The 15,666-nt window shown below is 41.2% G+C and overlaps 1 protein-coding gene across 3 annotated transcripts in view; it reads right to left on the bottom strand.

Moving 5' to 3' along the window:
* Tcf12 (transcription factor 12) overlaps positions 1-9,856 on the bottom strand; it is a 251,645-nt gene extending 241,789 nt beyond the window's left edge. For all 3 annotated transcript variants that reach the window (XM_075965303.1, XM_075965304.1, XM_075965305.1), the window contains exons 1-3: positions 9,739-9,856; positions 8,945-9,041; positions 7,895-7,967 (exon numbers count right to left, since the gene is read on the bottom strand). In XM_075965303.1, coding sequence (XP_075821418.1) covers positions 7,895-7,967; positions 8,945-9,019 — 148 coding nt within the window. In that variant the 5' untranslated portion in view covers positions 9,020-9,041; positions 9,739-9,856. The remainder of the gene's footprint in view (positions 1-7,894; positions 7,968-8,944; positions 9,042-9,738) is intronic.
* Positions 9,857-15,666: the final 5,810 nt, after the last annotated feature.

The following is a 15,666-nucleotide window of genomic DNA, read 5'->3' as shown; positions in this document are numbered from 1 at the left end:
TAAAATGTTTATTTAAAAATTATAGGATGGGGGCTAGAGGAACAGCTCAGTGGTCAAAAGCACCAGCCATTTTTGCAGAGGACTTAACTCTCAGCACTCACACAATGGCTTACAACCATTTGTAATTTTAGTTCCAAGGGATCCAACATCCTTTTCTGGCCTCCATGGTCACCAGGCAGGCTCATGCAGGCAAATACCTATACACATAAAATAAAAATAATAAATCTTGCTGGGCGGTGGTGGTGCACGCCTTTAATCCCAGCACTCGGGAGGCAGAGGCAGGCGGATCCCTGTGAGTTCGAGGCCAGCCTGGTCTAAGAGCTAGTTCCAGGCCAGGCACCAAAGCTACAGAGAAACCCTGACTTGAAAAAAACCTAAAAAATAAAATAAATCTTTTTTTTAAATTATAGAATGACCTGACTGGAAACATTTGAAAGCAGGTTCAAATAGCAGTCATACAATGTACTTATCTACCTAAGCTTTAGTTTATGAACAGTTTTCTACCTACAAAGCCATTCTTGCTTTAAACATGGTCTTCTGTAAGAAGAAAAGTCAGCTAAAGAATGTGCTCTAGAACTGAGCCTAGCTGAGGGCAGGCCAGTCTCATCCCAGAGATGGTAACCCATCCCTGGCCCTATTTCCAGACACAAAGCAGAGCAAGAGACAAGCAGGGCCATGTGCTAAGCATGGTAACCTTCAGAGCCTCAGTTTTACAACAAGCATGCTTGTGCTAGGCATTAGGAAGTAAAATACAAGAAATTTAGTTAAGACTGCTTCTGGTAATTTGCAGTGCATCCTTTCTCTACCATTGAGAAAAGTGGAGAAGTTCAACCCAGTGGTTCTCAACCTTCCTAATGTTGCGACCTTTTAATACAGTTCCTCGACCCTTTAATACAGTTTCAAACATTGTGGTGACCCCAACCATACAATTATTTTCATTGCTACTTCATAACTGTAATTTTTGTACTTATTAACTGTAGTGTGAATATCTGTATTTTATGATGGGCTTAGGTGACTCCATGAAAGGGTCATTCAACAAAAGAGGTCACAGCCATATGTTGAGAACCACTGTTTTAATCCAACACCTTCTGTAGTTCCTCCAAGCCTGTCTCCCAGTTATTCTCTCAGGTTATGTCATTTTTATTCCTTTAAGAATTTCAAGCAAGTGGAGAAAATATGGAGAAAACATTACCTACATCAAAGGAATGATAATACCTAAGCATGGAAGGTCTACAAAAAGTATACTCATTCCACTATTCTGTACGCTATAATACCTGGAGGTCTACAAAATAACATTAAGAAGAAATAATCTAAGAAAAAAAGGAGGAGGAAGAAGAGGAGAAGACAGTATACAGCAGTTTAGTTCCTTAGTAACCAGATGATATTTCAAAGCTATTCTTGAACTTTTTTTTACATCTTATACATGTAACATATAAAAATACATATAATTATCACATCAAAAGAGCAGCTCGATATGTTGCCCTCATGAAGCATTTATTCAACTCCACCACCACAAAGATAATTCTGTAAACTACTTAGGACAATGCCTATCATAAAAATTAATAAACACTGCCTATAATACTGATTATAATTATTACTGTTAATATGCCCATAAATTCTAGTTAAGAAGAAACTGCATCATGAATATAGTAGTTCAGGCCTGTAATCCCATCATTTTGGAGGCTGAGGCAGGAGGATTATCATAAATTCAAGTCTGTTATGAACTCCACAGTGAGTTCTAGGACAGCACAGTGAGATTCTGTTGAAAAGTGGGGGAGGGTAGATGCCACATTAGTAATTATAACCATTTGAGTTAGCTTTATGGTATGCAAAATACACAATAAACAACTTTATCTGATCCTCACTATGATTCTGAAAATAGGTATAATCTACTTTACACAAATAAGAAAAGTGTGCTCAGGGGATTTGAATGGTGTGCTTAGGGCCACACTGCTAGTAAATTGAAAGCACTGATTCCAGGCCAACAGCATGGCTCAGAAGGCCAACTCCACCCACTACAGGACTCTGCCTCTTTCCTGAAAAGCCAGAATTCAAGGACTTTCTCACTAATTCAATTGGTTCCTCTCTGTCTCAATAAGCACAAGTCAAAGACGGCAGGTAATTCTCCCCAGTAAATGCATAAACCCTTTATATATAATACCAGTGCAGTGAGTGAAATGTCACCACCACTCACTCCATTCATGCTTTATAAGCACTGTACTTTTACCTTAAATAATCAGCCAAAGTCAGATTATATGCACCTAAATCCACCATTAACATCAATTCTTAGCCTCATCATTTATCTCACTGAGTTCATTTCCCTAAAGAATTCATTAACTCCTTAATTATAACTTATAGGGTATGGAAAAAAACTGTATCCTTTATCAAAGAAAAAAATATATATGGGTAAATACACATAGGTACAAGGAAGTGTTAATTACCACATTATTTATATCAAAAGGAAAATTAACAAAATCCCTATATTCAAACAATCAGAAAACTGAAGTATTGCTGTATCTACTCCATGCAAGAGATGCAAATATTTTTAAACCAAGTCGGTAGAGAAAATGCTCATGGAAGAATATGTAGTGAAATTTTTAGGGGGTGATATAAAGTAGAACTACCATTAAGATTTCACATTGGAATACAAATACAGCACTTCTAGGTGGGGAAAAAAAAAGACTAAAAGAAAGAAATCAAAAACCTAACAGTTTTCTCTGGACAGTGAAATAAGGGTGAATTTTTTTCCTATTCTCCAATTTGACCACTGACAACTACATAAATTTTATAGGCAGATGTAAGGGTGAGTTATTTGCTTTTGTTTTGTTCTAAAACAACACTTTAACTCATTTCCCAGCATTTTCCCTTCAAAAATCTCCAAATTAGCCACAAGGGTTTCCAGTCCTTTAAATATCCATGTGTCTTCTGTTACTGGGGTGGGGGAATATGTAGGGGATGCTCCTTGTTTTTTATTTGGTTTGGTTTTTCACAACACAAGGAATCAAACGCAATGATTTATCACTCTAGGTAACTGTTCCACTGCTAACTACTCCCCCAAGTAGGTTGTGTTCAATTTAAGACTCAATTACTTTCATTATTTTCAGAACCACCGCCCTCTAATCGTGCCAGAACTGTAACCCTGAGTTGCCGTCTCTCTTGGCCACAGAATTCTGACTCTTCAGAGTCTGTGAATCCTTTATTCCTACTATTTTCTTTCCGTCTACTTCCTATACACACTGTGACTAAATCCAAACCTTAGTATCTCATCTCTAGATTAGTCCAACTTCCTAAATAAATACCTTCCTTATTCCAGTGCCTTCCCAGGAACAATTCATTCCGCCACAACTTACTGCATACCAAGTGCTGTTCTTGGGGTTTCCCATTTATTAGCTCCTCTGATCCTAAAACAAACTTACCAGTAGCTATTACCGAACAGATTAAGAACAGTAGCCTATAGTACGCTAGTAAGTGATGATATCTGAATGTGACCCCAACAATGCAGCTCTAGATAAGCTTGCAAACGTGAATTCTGGAATGGCAACTGGTTAAAGCCAGCTTCTCTTTTCTCAAACTGTACAGACTCTTCAGTTACATCAAATTACTATTTTATAGTATCCCAACTTCTGGGAAGTTGAATTCTTCTCCTCCATGAACAATCCTGCATATTGCCTTCACAAGTGAACACTAAATCAAACCTTTTAAGTTAAGCTAGTTCCCTCACTCTATAGCACAACCCTCTTATGGACTCAATATAAATTATACTAATATACAGTTCTTGATATTCTGTACATACAGAAGTTTACCATCCAGTTTTATATTTTATCTTTACACATAAACAATGAAATGTCTCCACTTCCAGTCTATGACCTTCTCTATTTCCCATCTTCCCAAAGCTAGTACCACAAGACCAGGCTGCATAAAGCAGTAATTAATAAATGGTTATCTAACTGACAATCATATGGCTCAACTATTTAACAAAGCAGGATACCAATCTCTAGTCTTCTGTGGTGATACGTTGGTTTTCTCACTTTATTCCATAAATACTTTAGATCTGTAATTTCAACATTCCCAACTAAAAGTAAACATTCAGGTGACACCCAAAAGCAATTTTGAACTGCTCGATATTTAGTTAGTTTTTTTAGTTTTTGGTTCTTTTCTTTTTTCTTGGTTTGGTTTTGTTTTAAGGTAGCTTATGCACTGTGGAGAAACAAGATTTTCTTTCCTTCCTCAGTTCCCACCTAACAGCATCCTAATAAGCACCTCTATCTATAAGCACTCTCTTGTAACAAGATGCCTGAGTCTTCAACAATATAAAGCAGGCAGTGAATTTCAAGAATGGTAACCAACTGTTTAAGAACACAAAAGACTATCTGGCCTTAATAACTGTGTATGCTCTATGATTCTGATAAAACAAAATGCAGAAACAACTGTGATGATAATCAAAGCTGAATGTTTTTATTTTCCTATCCAAAAAAAACCATTGTGAAACTCAGGGAAGACAATATATCGAAAGATAGTTTAAAGACAGAAATATAAATTTATATTTAAGCTGTTGATGAAAAGACAAAAATGATAGATTATAAGCACCTTTCACTAAGTGTAGCAAGTCTCAAGCACTGTGGTCTGATGAAGGGGCACCGTGCTCACTGCTACAATCCTGTGTTTTAATTTTCTGTCTTCCATGTTTGTACTTACAAGGTTTTCCAAAAAGACCTCTTTTCTAATTATCTTTTACCTTAATAAATCATTTTAACTTAAAATATTACGTGTCCCCATACAATTGCTTACTCTGTCGTTACTATTCATCAGTAAAGCAGTATCTAAAATGTTGAATCTTATCATATACATATTCAATAAAACATAGTTATCCTAAATCTCAACTCTAACTGGTATACACACTCCACTCATAACCTGAAAATACCTTGAGTGATATAGGCCAACTTAGTCTCCATTTTATTTAAAAATCATCATTTCTGTTTGTACTATAATTCACTTTTAAAATACATTAATAAAATCTTGGTTTTATGCCTTCATTTCCTTTTCACTAGATGTATTCAAATTTCATTATAGCAATTTGAAAAGTTATATGATGCGTCCACACTTAATAATCTTAGCATACATAATGGAGAGAGTAAATACTTAATAATGCTATGGATTTTTTAATTAGTAGGAAAGTGTATGCAATTATAAAAGGGCAGCATAAGGCTGTCTTTACCTTACCACTATCATTACCCTATTTGTGACACCATGCTACACTTAAGGAAGACATTACCACTGGAAGAAAATGGAGAAAGCAACACTGGATCTGTGGATAGTTTCCCTTTTGTTTTTTGTTTTGGTTTGTTTCCACAGTCTCATGTAGCCCACTCTCGCCTTTAACTATGTATTCAGTTGTAACCTTGAATTCCTGTCCCTCCTGCCTTTGCCTCTGAGCTGAGATTACAAGTATGAGCCAATATACTAAGATGCATATATTGTTTCCTATAACTGTATTTGAAGCTGGTGTACCCCACCCTTCATTTCCAAAGAAACACTTATCACAAGGTCACTACGGAACATCTCACACAGTCTATCACACCAAGTGGACTAATTTACAGTCTAACTATAATGTAAAGGAAATAACATCTTGAGGAAGAAGCAACACTGTACAGATTCAAGTAATAAATACACGTTCATCTTCTCTATAATGACTTTCTAGTGCCAGCTACTATGCATGTTATTTGTTTTGCTTCAGAAACAAGATAAAAGCAACATCTCGTTCTATAGAATATACTGGGTGCTTCAGGTAAAAAGAAGACGCAAAAGTATTGTACATATTTAAATAGTATCTCAAAAATAATCAACTACAAAATTAAGTCATTCTTTAAAGGGATGAATAAAGAGGAGGACATAATACTGCACATTATAAACTGCAGCTCTCACAAAGCAAAAGGTGTCCCAATGTTACTCCAAAGACAAAACCTCTAGTCTTTACAAGCAGCTCTTCAAAAGGACCATGAGCTCTTCATGTCCTATGTGCTGCACATCAATAGACACTATAGTGTGTCACAAATATCCTTTAAATCAGCATAGGTTAATCAAATGTCAATAAGATACATGTACAGTACATACACAGAATAGTACTGTGCCAATATCTTTTAAACATTCATTTTGAGATAAGAAAAGGTATAGAGAAACTGTATCCACCAGATATCTTGTAAAATAACCTCACACAATTTTCTCATTTCAAAATTTAGATCGTCTAATTACTCAAGGGCATATCCACAGAATACAGAAATTCCCAAATAACATCTTAATGCAGAGAAATGAGTGTGTCTTCTCTCACAAATATTTATGTGACGCCTTGAAGAGTGGTGACAAATGCCAGTGCCATGCTTGCAATCCACCAGACATTTTCAAATCAGAAGCCATTCTCAATTCTTAAGTATAACCCCACTCTCATAACAAGTTTCTAATGTTCCTATCCTAATCAGTGCCCAGTTAAACATTTTCCACAACCTGAACTGAAGCTAACAGTATGAAACAGCAGTCAGGACCCACAGGAGGGCATACCAAGCACCTATCCTGTCTTACAAAATGTACATCTGAAAGTTCTTAACATTGAACTCTTAGCTATAAAAATTAAGATGTCCTCTAAATACTAGCAGAGGGCTGCAACACAGCTACTTCTCTACAAATAATTTTCTACTTCTAGTCCAAAAAGCAGAAAATGCTCCAGTGCTTACTAGTGAGAGAAAAGAGGTGGGAAAAGGGTTGGAAGTTGGCTAACATTTCATATCTTTATAATCAAGATTACTATCCTTTAGCTTATATGAAATCCAAAAATGCTTTCCTATTCAACACGTTAAATGACAGGCATCCTATAGTTTTCCCACATGGTGTAATGTCTGCCAACCTAATGTGTGATTTTAAACAAACGGTTTTTAAATATAAAGTAGAAATAGAATAAAACATTAAACCCGGTTATAAAATTAACCGCATTTCCAGGTGTTCCGCTCTCACAGCATTTGGAAACCAGTTATGATTTTACTAGGGTAAACAAAAAGCACTGACTGAGCTTCTGCCCAGAAACCTAACAGCCGGTTTTCTCAGGAGGATGCTCTCATTGCTTTTCTCCCCAGCTCTTTGGGCACTGAAGAATAAATTTAAGTGAAACAGAAGTTACAACTTCTATGAACTAGAATATACCCTGCTCTGGAAAATTCATTTCTAAATTCCAAGCTTAGTAATATGACAAAACAGTATACCAAAAGCAAACAAATTTAACATTAGTAGTAATGGCTTAGGAATCTAATTTTTTTAAAAAAATCCTAATTTTTTTTAAAATTAGATTCATATATCATTTAAAATAATCTAAGTTTTTATTTATTTCTAACATAAAATTAACATTTTAAATTGATGTCCACAAAATTACTGATTTTCTAAAGATTTCCAATGTAAGAGCCATTTTTAAATAAATACAACTAACTATTATTTGTCTCAATTCTACCTTTTATGCACATATATCAGTAATACTTTTATCCATTTTAGAAGCTGGGATTTAATAATGCTAATGAGCTGAAAATAAATGTCTGCATATAAAAGGAACACCTATAAACCACAGAGCACCTTCTTCATGCATTTTTCTAAACACAATCATGACCCAATCAACCACGTTCAAGACAATTTTCAATCTTGACAGTCACAAAGAGAGCAACTTGAAATCTATGTTGAAATTCTTTAAAACATATCAAGGAATCTTTAGGACAAGGCTCCAAGTTTGAGACTTTTTTCAGTTTATAATTCTAACCAGACACGGTACAGAATGTGTAACGGGCACTAAAATGCTTTATGCTTTCTATTAAAATGTGCCAGAGCACTAAAACAAAATTTCTGATTTTCAGCGTCGTCTTACCTGACCCGCTGAACTGACTGCTTCCCAGGGTCGTCGGTCTTGTTTTCCCACTATTAACAGGTGGGGAAAACATCTGCAAAATAAGCCAAATGCATCTGTTAATTCTGAAATTCTTCTAGACTCCTTGCAAAGAAAAGTTCAAGTGTCATCAATTAATTCCTTAATTTTCATAGAGAGTTTGAAATAAAAATGGAAGATACATTCAGACCAAGCATGGCAATAACAAGTGATATTACTTACTAATACTGCTTGGGAAAACTGGTGACATTTGCTATCAAAACCCGGCCACAGGCAAGATTCCAAGATAATTAAGTCTAAACAGTAAATTTTTACCCATGATCTTCACTTTGGCCCTAAGTGATTCCCATTGCATTAACATTACTTATAGCACTTGTAATCAGAATCGCGTCCGATGAAACCACCACACACCAGAAAGATAATAAATATCAGTTCTAATATAGCAGGTATCGGTCCCGCCTTCGAGGCACAGTTAACGTTGAAATTCAAGCCATTAGCAACAAATAAGGGCAATGGGCTCTGTGGCTTCATCTTTTACTTTTAAATCATTTTCCACGTTACGTATGCACACTGCATCCGCATAATTAAAGTACTCAGCTCAGAAGGCCTGGAATTCTACCGCTAGGTCGAGTTCTCTGAAGCTGACACATTTTCAGGTACCACAAGCCACATGAAGTCTTGGGGAGGGAAGATACTGAGAAGTTTCAGGGGGAAAGAAATCTTTCATACAAAGTCTAAAATCCCTAATAATCATCAAGACTAGGCTCAACCAAAGCTCATGACTGCACTGTTCTTCTCCTAACTGGTTAAATCCAATGACCCCTCTGGCATTAAAGTTTGAAATCTGCAAGTCTAGACATTACATCAAAGTTCAGGTGTCCAACTTGGGGGAGCTGGACTCCAGCCCTCCGGAGAATCGCTGAAAAGCAGATGGAGTTGGCCGCTGCCATGTCGCTTTCCCCCTTTCCTCCCTAGCTCGCTATCTCGGGAAACCGCAGCAGAACCCCAAGATGCGGAGGAAAGCTCTCCTACCGCACTGAAGTCCAGCAGGTCGCTCAGCTCCTTGTCGGTCCCTATCGCGGCCATGCGCTGCTGCTGGGGATTCATCTTCAGCCACTTCTAGCAGGTCCTACGGGCGGAGGAGACAAGCTGAGTCGCGGAGACCCGGGGGCCCGACGTGAGAGGGGCAGGGGCAGCGCTCGGGGTCGGGGGGCACCGGCAGACACGCCAGACCCCCACGCATCCCCACCGAGGGAGGGATGGGCAGAGGCGGGTGAGCCCCGCTACCGCTCAGCTGCGGGAACCCACGCGTGGCTCGATGGCTCCCGCAAGTTTCCGAGGTGGCTCGGCTTCGTGGTCCCCAGAGGCGGAGTACCGAACGAGCCCGCGCCCAGCGAGGGAGCAAGAGAGCGGCGGCGACCCGGAGAGCAAGTGACTCACTCGCTCGGCAACAATAGAGCTGACAAGTTGCGGGGAGCGCGCCGCTCACAGGCCCGCGTCTGCGGCCCGGACGTCCCCAGCGGGGGTCCCCGGGGTGGCGGAGAGCGCCCCACGCGCGTCCGCGCACCGCAAACTCCCGCCCGGCCTCCTCCTCCCACTTGGGCCGCCCTGCCCCGGACTCGCGGAACAATGAGACGGGCTCGGCGGCTCCCGGGCCCCGAGCGCCGAGCCCCGAGCGCCGCGCAGGCCGACCGCCGCTGCCCGGGCCTGGACCCCGCGGCTCGCGCCTCCGCCCCGCCGCGCGCCGCAACTTGGACGCGGCCCCGGGCTCCGCGCGGTACAAAGGGACCCGAGTTCCGCGCGTCCCGCCCGCCGCCCGCGGTTACCTGCCGCCCGGGCTCTGCATCCAACCTCCCCGATTAAAGTTCACTTTGGCCGGGAGCGCGGGCTCAGGCTTCCCCCCCCCACCCTTCTCTTCGCGCCGCCGGCGGCTCGGTGGCCTCGGGCCCGCGCGAGCACTTGGGTCCGTGCGGCTCGGGCGGCTCTCGGGCTTGGCCGCCCGTGGCTCCCCGGGCGGGCTGGCGGTCCCCCCGATAGAACTTGTGGGTCTCCTCAGGCGGACATTTTTTTTTTTCGCTGAGGCGGCCTCAGCACCGAGCTCCGCTCGCCTCCGGATCCCTCCGCGCCTCAAGCGCGTCGGCTTAACCCCTCGCTGCCCGGCGCGCTCCCGCCTCCCGCGCCGAGGAAGTGGGACCGCGGAGGGGGCGGGGAGGCGTGAGGCGGGGCGGGGCGGCGGACGGACAAAGCCCGCGGCCGACAGCGGGCGTCTCCTCACGCTGGCGGCGCCCTGAAGTGCAGCGGCGGGGACGCAGCTGGGTAGCATCTGGATTCGCCACCCGCAGCCATTCCCGAGCTCAGCCACGCCGGACGCGGGAGGCTGTGGAGCCGCAGCTGTGGTGGGCGGACTCTGGGAAAAGCGCGAAGCCCCTCACGCCGCGCAAATCAGCTCGCTCACCTGAGCGCGCCGTTCCACCTGAGCCCCGCACGGGGGACAACGAGTTCTGCGAGAGGCTTGAGCCCGGTCCTTGGTGGAACCAGAGTCAGCCTCGGGAAGTTAAGTCTTGATGAGCAAGTTCCGAACTTGGCCTGAAGAAGCCCCACAAAAAAAAGATTCGGCCTAGGAAGGAAGGTTTTCCTGAGGGGAAGCCGGGGCGGGGATTCTGTTGGGGTCGGCGGGTGAAGAGAAGACCAGCCAGGCCTCTGCAGAAGAAACACTGAAGACGAACGAGCCTCCACAGGAATAAACTGAAGAGAGTGGCCAACTCTTGAGGATCATGACTGCAAGAAGAAGCCGGTGGCCTCTGAACTTCATGTAAAGAAGATAGAGTCGTTAAGTGGGCCATTACTGTGCTTGACTGAAGCTGTCCGACCAGAGGAGATTGAAGTTTGGATGTGGGGCCTACATCTAGACTTTATTCCAAATCCGATCATAGTCTACCCTCCCCCAAATCCATTCCCCCATGTGCCCATACATGCTCAATCAACTGGTGTGTGAGTGTGTGCACGCGCGCTTCCTTCTTAAACAAAGTATCATAATTTCACCGAAAAATATCAACACAATCCCGTTTCCTGCTACAGTTTCTGGCTGGTTAATTGGAATAAAAATACGCAAGTTTACTGAAGCCTTTGAGAACTTTTTTGCATATGCTCAAAATAAGTAATAAATAAAATCTTCCAAACACAGGTCAATCCAGAATAAATGGAACACACAAGGAAGCCTTCTCAAAGAGAGATCTGATATTTGGTGATGTTTCCAGTCTAAACCAAACAGTTCTGAGCCAGGTCCATCATCATTGATTAAAAGAACAGGGTTTGGGTATCTGTTCTTTGGAACTGGGTGTGTTCTAAGTGAGACAAACAGCAATCACAAATTCGCATGCCTCCATAACAAAGACTTAACCATCAAATAGGAAGTTTGATTAGGTAACTTGTAAAGCCATATTTCTGTGGTAAGACTGACCGAGTAAAACTGGGGGAAAAAAATCTTGACAGAAGGCGATGCCATGGAGCCATGAGGGATGAAAGAAGGGACGGCTTCTTATACTTCTCACGAAACTATTTCAGAGGAAGTCACAGGACTCCCTCGTTTCTATGAAAAACTGACGGGTGTGGTGAGATTTTGTTTCTAACAAAGCTTGTCTGGGAATCAGAGTGTGGTGATAAACCACTAGTAACCATAGAGGTCAAGCAGTGGTGGCACACACCTTTAATCCCAGCACTCCAAAGACAGAGGCAGATGGATCTCTTCTGAGTCCAAGCCCACTCCCTACACGAAATGGATCCAGTCTAAAAGAGAAACAGCCCGGTGGTGGCTGCTCACATGTTTAATCCCAGTACCTGGGAGTCACACACCTTTAATCCCAGCATTAGAGAAGTGGAGACAGGAAGGGATATGGCTGGGCAGAGAGGTGAAAATAAGGTGGGAGGAGACAGGAGCTCAGATGCAGTTTGACGATGCAGTCTGAGGCAGCATTCGGAGGACAGGATCAATCTGCCCCTTTGGTCTGAGCACTGGTAGAGGTAAGAACTCTAGTGGCAGGCCCCTCTGCTTCTCTGATCTTCAGCATTCACCCCAATAGCTGACTCCGTGTTTTTATTATTAATAACAATTAGAGTTAGTGCTACACTTGGGGAAGGTTTTTATATCTATTATGACAAATACAAATTTTTGTGTTGATTCTGTCACTAGATTGGGAGTTTTTTAAGGGTTGGGACTGTCATGCCATGCACCTAACATTATACCTGGTACAGAAGGTTGGATGGTAACCTGAATTTATTTCTTCTGTTTAAAAAGTTATTTAATATGTCAATGTGTTGCTGAACATGTGGCTCTAATTTTTTAAAGAAAAGCTGGAATATTGAAATTAAAAGATGAAATTATCTTCACGCTTACATATGGTTTCTGTATGTGTGTTTTTAAATAAAGTAGTAATATTCCCATCAATGAATAGCCAATGCTATTCCTGGCAAATACGGAAGACTCAATATTAAAGTGGAGCTTTAGGGCTGGAGAGATGGCTCAGTGGGTAAGGTGCTTGTTACATAACCTGAGCTGGTTTTTGTTTTGTCTTTTTCAACCACTTGAGTTCTATCCCTAGCAGCCACATGGCAGAAGGAGAGAACCAACTCTCAAAGCTGTCCTCTGACCTCCACGTGCGCTCTGTTGTATATTCATGCATGCACACAATAAGTGTTAAAAGCGATTTGATTAGAATTTCACATCATTTATTACACTATTTATTGACTGTGTCAGATAGAACTAGAATTCTGTTGAGAATCTGGGAAAGAACTGGCAGCACAAATTCCATGTTAATTAATAGTACTGACAGGTTAATATCAACAAATGGATATGAAAAAATACTTAATACACATTTCATACAGCCAAGGCATGGTGCTAAATAAACGCTATTGGAGCCAAAAGTCCAAACTCTACCCTGTCCTCAACAAGATTATAATTCAACAGCTTTTTACCTCACTGCCATGAGCAGACACAGGAATTCTATCAGAATGACTTCAGTCCCAGCTGTGCACACGAACACATGTACACTTTATAAACAAGACTGGAGTTATCCTAAGAAACACTAGTGATCAAGAGAAAAGGCAGCTAAACAAATGGGCTTTTGTTTTTGTTTCCCACATGGCTCCATGGCATCTCCTTCTGTCAAGATTTTTTTCCCCCAGTTTTACTCGGTCAGTCTTACCACAGAAATATGGCTTTACAAGTTACCTAATCAAACTTCCTATTTGATGGTTAAGTCTTTGTTATGGAGGCATGCGAATTTGTGATTGCTGTTTGTCTCACTTAGAACACACCCAGTTCCAAAGAACAGATACCCAAACCCTGTTCTTTTAATCAATGATGATGGACCTGGCTCAGAACTGTTTGGTTTAGACTGGAAACATCACCAAATATCAGATCTCTCTTTGAGAAGGCTTTCTTGTGTGTTCCATTTATTCTGGATTGACCTGTGTTTGGAAGATTTTCTTTATTTATTTGGCCCTTTTTAGAAGAGGACTGCTCTACAAAGTTCATTGGGGAAGAGAGAGAAGGGAGTCCTCAAGTCAAGCTATAAGTAGGTATAACAAAATGCTATTGGACAAAGTGACGCCTCCTAGTGTTTCTTAGATGCAGGGTTTATGCTCATGAACTCTTGTTGCTGTCTGCTCCAAGGGGGAGCACTGACCCCATGAACAAATGGAAACAATTTCATGTAACAATTTAGTAATACCTTTACTTCATGGCACTCCTACCCCTGCCAACTAAAAACTGAGGTTCTTCAAGCTACAGTAATATGGATTATACAAATCACCACCAATGCACTCATTTTTTTTCTAATCAGAATCTCCCACTTTCCTGAATGTAATAAAAATGTACCTTCTCCCTGAATGCCAGGAAGTTAAATAGTTTTCTACTCCTTACTAGTATCATTTATACTCATTATTTAAACCATTTGGATGTCTTATACAAACGTTTTCAGACTGAAGGAGGAAGTGGGTTGGGCGGTGAGTAGAAACACCATTTATGAGAAGCTGAGGCTGGAGGAGGCCATCCTGAGCTAAAGACCCCAAATCAAAAAGTGGCATAGGGGAGAGTTACTTGCTTAGTTTTGTTTTTTTGAGACTGAGTCTACAGTATATGCTGGCCTCAAAACTCCCATTCCTCCTGCCTCTGCCTCCCAACTACTAGGTTTGCAGGCCAAGCACTAGATTTGAGGAGATAGTTCCTAGGCGTCCATCTTATTCTCAATGCCTTTTACTCCCACGGGGTTCTTCCTTCTATATTTCATAAAACATCCATTCCAATCAAAATCAAAACAAATTCAAATATCAGAAAAGAAAAATAAACGAAATGCTTTATTATACTTAGCCATGCATTTCAGTGTCAATGAACACTTGTTGAAAAGTGAGTGGTTAGGGAAGTGATAGCTCTGCAGTTGAGAGTGCTTACTGTTCCTGCGTAAGATCTGGGTTCTGGTCTCCACAGTCCCTTCCCTACTTCCTGCACTCATGCAAATACCTCATTCTATCAAAGCAAAAGACTACAAATGTATTTCCTACAAAGGTGACAGGTTCCAGGCAGAGAGTGAGAATAGATCTGTTAAGTCAACGTTTACATACTGAATGGAATGCTAAGGCAACCAGTTTGACTTCTAGAATCCTGTACCACCTTCCCATTTTTCTCAAGATCAGAAGATCCTTTGTGTTGTATGTTGATCAACCCAAAAGAAAAGACCTGAAGACACTGCCTGTGGCCACTCAGCCCATCAGCTTCTCTGGACTTTCCTTTTCCCTTCTCTTCCCTCTTTTCAGACACTAGCCTGTTGGAGGTGACTTCTAGTTAGTCTGAAATAATCACACAGAAACTGTATTAATTAAATCACTGCTTGGCCCATTAGCTCTAGCTTCTTATTTGCTAACTCTTATATATTAATTTAACCCATCTCCATGAATCTGTGTATCACCACATGGCTGTGGCTTACCAGGTAAAGCTTCGTCTCAGGAGGGGCTACATGGCTTCTCTCTGACTCCACCTCCTTTCTCCTAGCATTCAGTTTCGTTTTCCTGCCTACCTCTATTCTCCTATAGCTCTGCTATAGGCCCAAAGCAGTTCCTTTATTAACCAATGGTAATCACAGCATACAGAGGGAACTCCCACATCACCATGACAGCTAGAAACAATTCTAGAAGACAACAACATTCTCTCTCCCAACAAAGTTTGTCCTTAGGGTTGGGAACACCATATAGGGGTTGTTGATTATTACTTGTATAAGGTAGAGGGTTGAGGTGGAAACTATGTAGGCCCAAAGAAAAGGGGGAAGCGAATGGGATAATAGATAATTTAGTGTGAACTTAATCACACTAATAATAATAGTAAGTAATGTAAGCTATTATTTATGGATAATTTACATTGGTATAGTTTTTGTATATTGATACAAACTCAAATTTTATTTGTTATTTCTGTTTGCAATATTTGTACACCTATGCAAAGTTATTCTGTCAGATTGTATACATGCATGTTTCTACCTCTGTTTAGGACATTTTGTATATTGATATAACTTTTGAGATATATTTTCGAATTGAATTATATATTATTCTTACCTCTGATCAAGATACTTATACATTGTTTACATATTGAGGTCAGTGTCCTCATTTGCTGCACATTAGTTTACAGATTATTTAATATTTTGACATAAAGTCTTAGTCTTTAAGTTATATAGGTATTAAATATTACAGGTCAATAGTTGTTCATGTTT

The sequence above is a fragment of the Microtus pennsylvanicus genome, chromosome 3, assembly GCF_037038515.1.
Source record: "Microtus pennsylvanicus isolate mMicPen1 chromosome 3, mMicPen1.hap1, whole genome shotgun sequence".
In the NCBI taxonomy this organism is placed as follows: domain Eukaryota; kingdom Metazoa; phylum Chordata; class Mammalia; order Rodentia; family Cricetidae; genus Microtus; species Microtus pennsylvanicus.
This window is presented reverse-complemented; position numbering and strand designations above follow the sequence as displayed.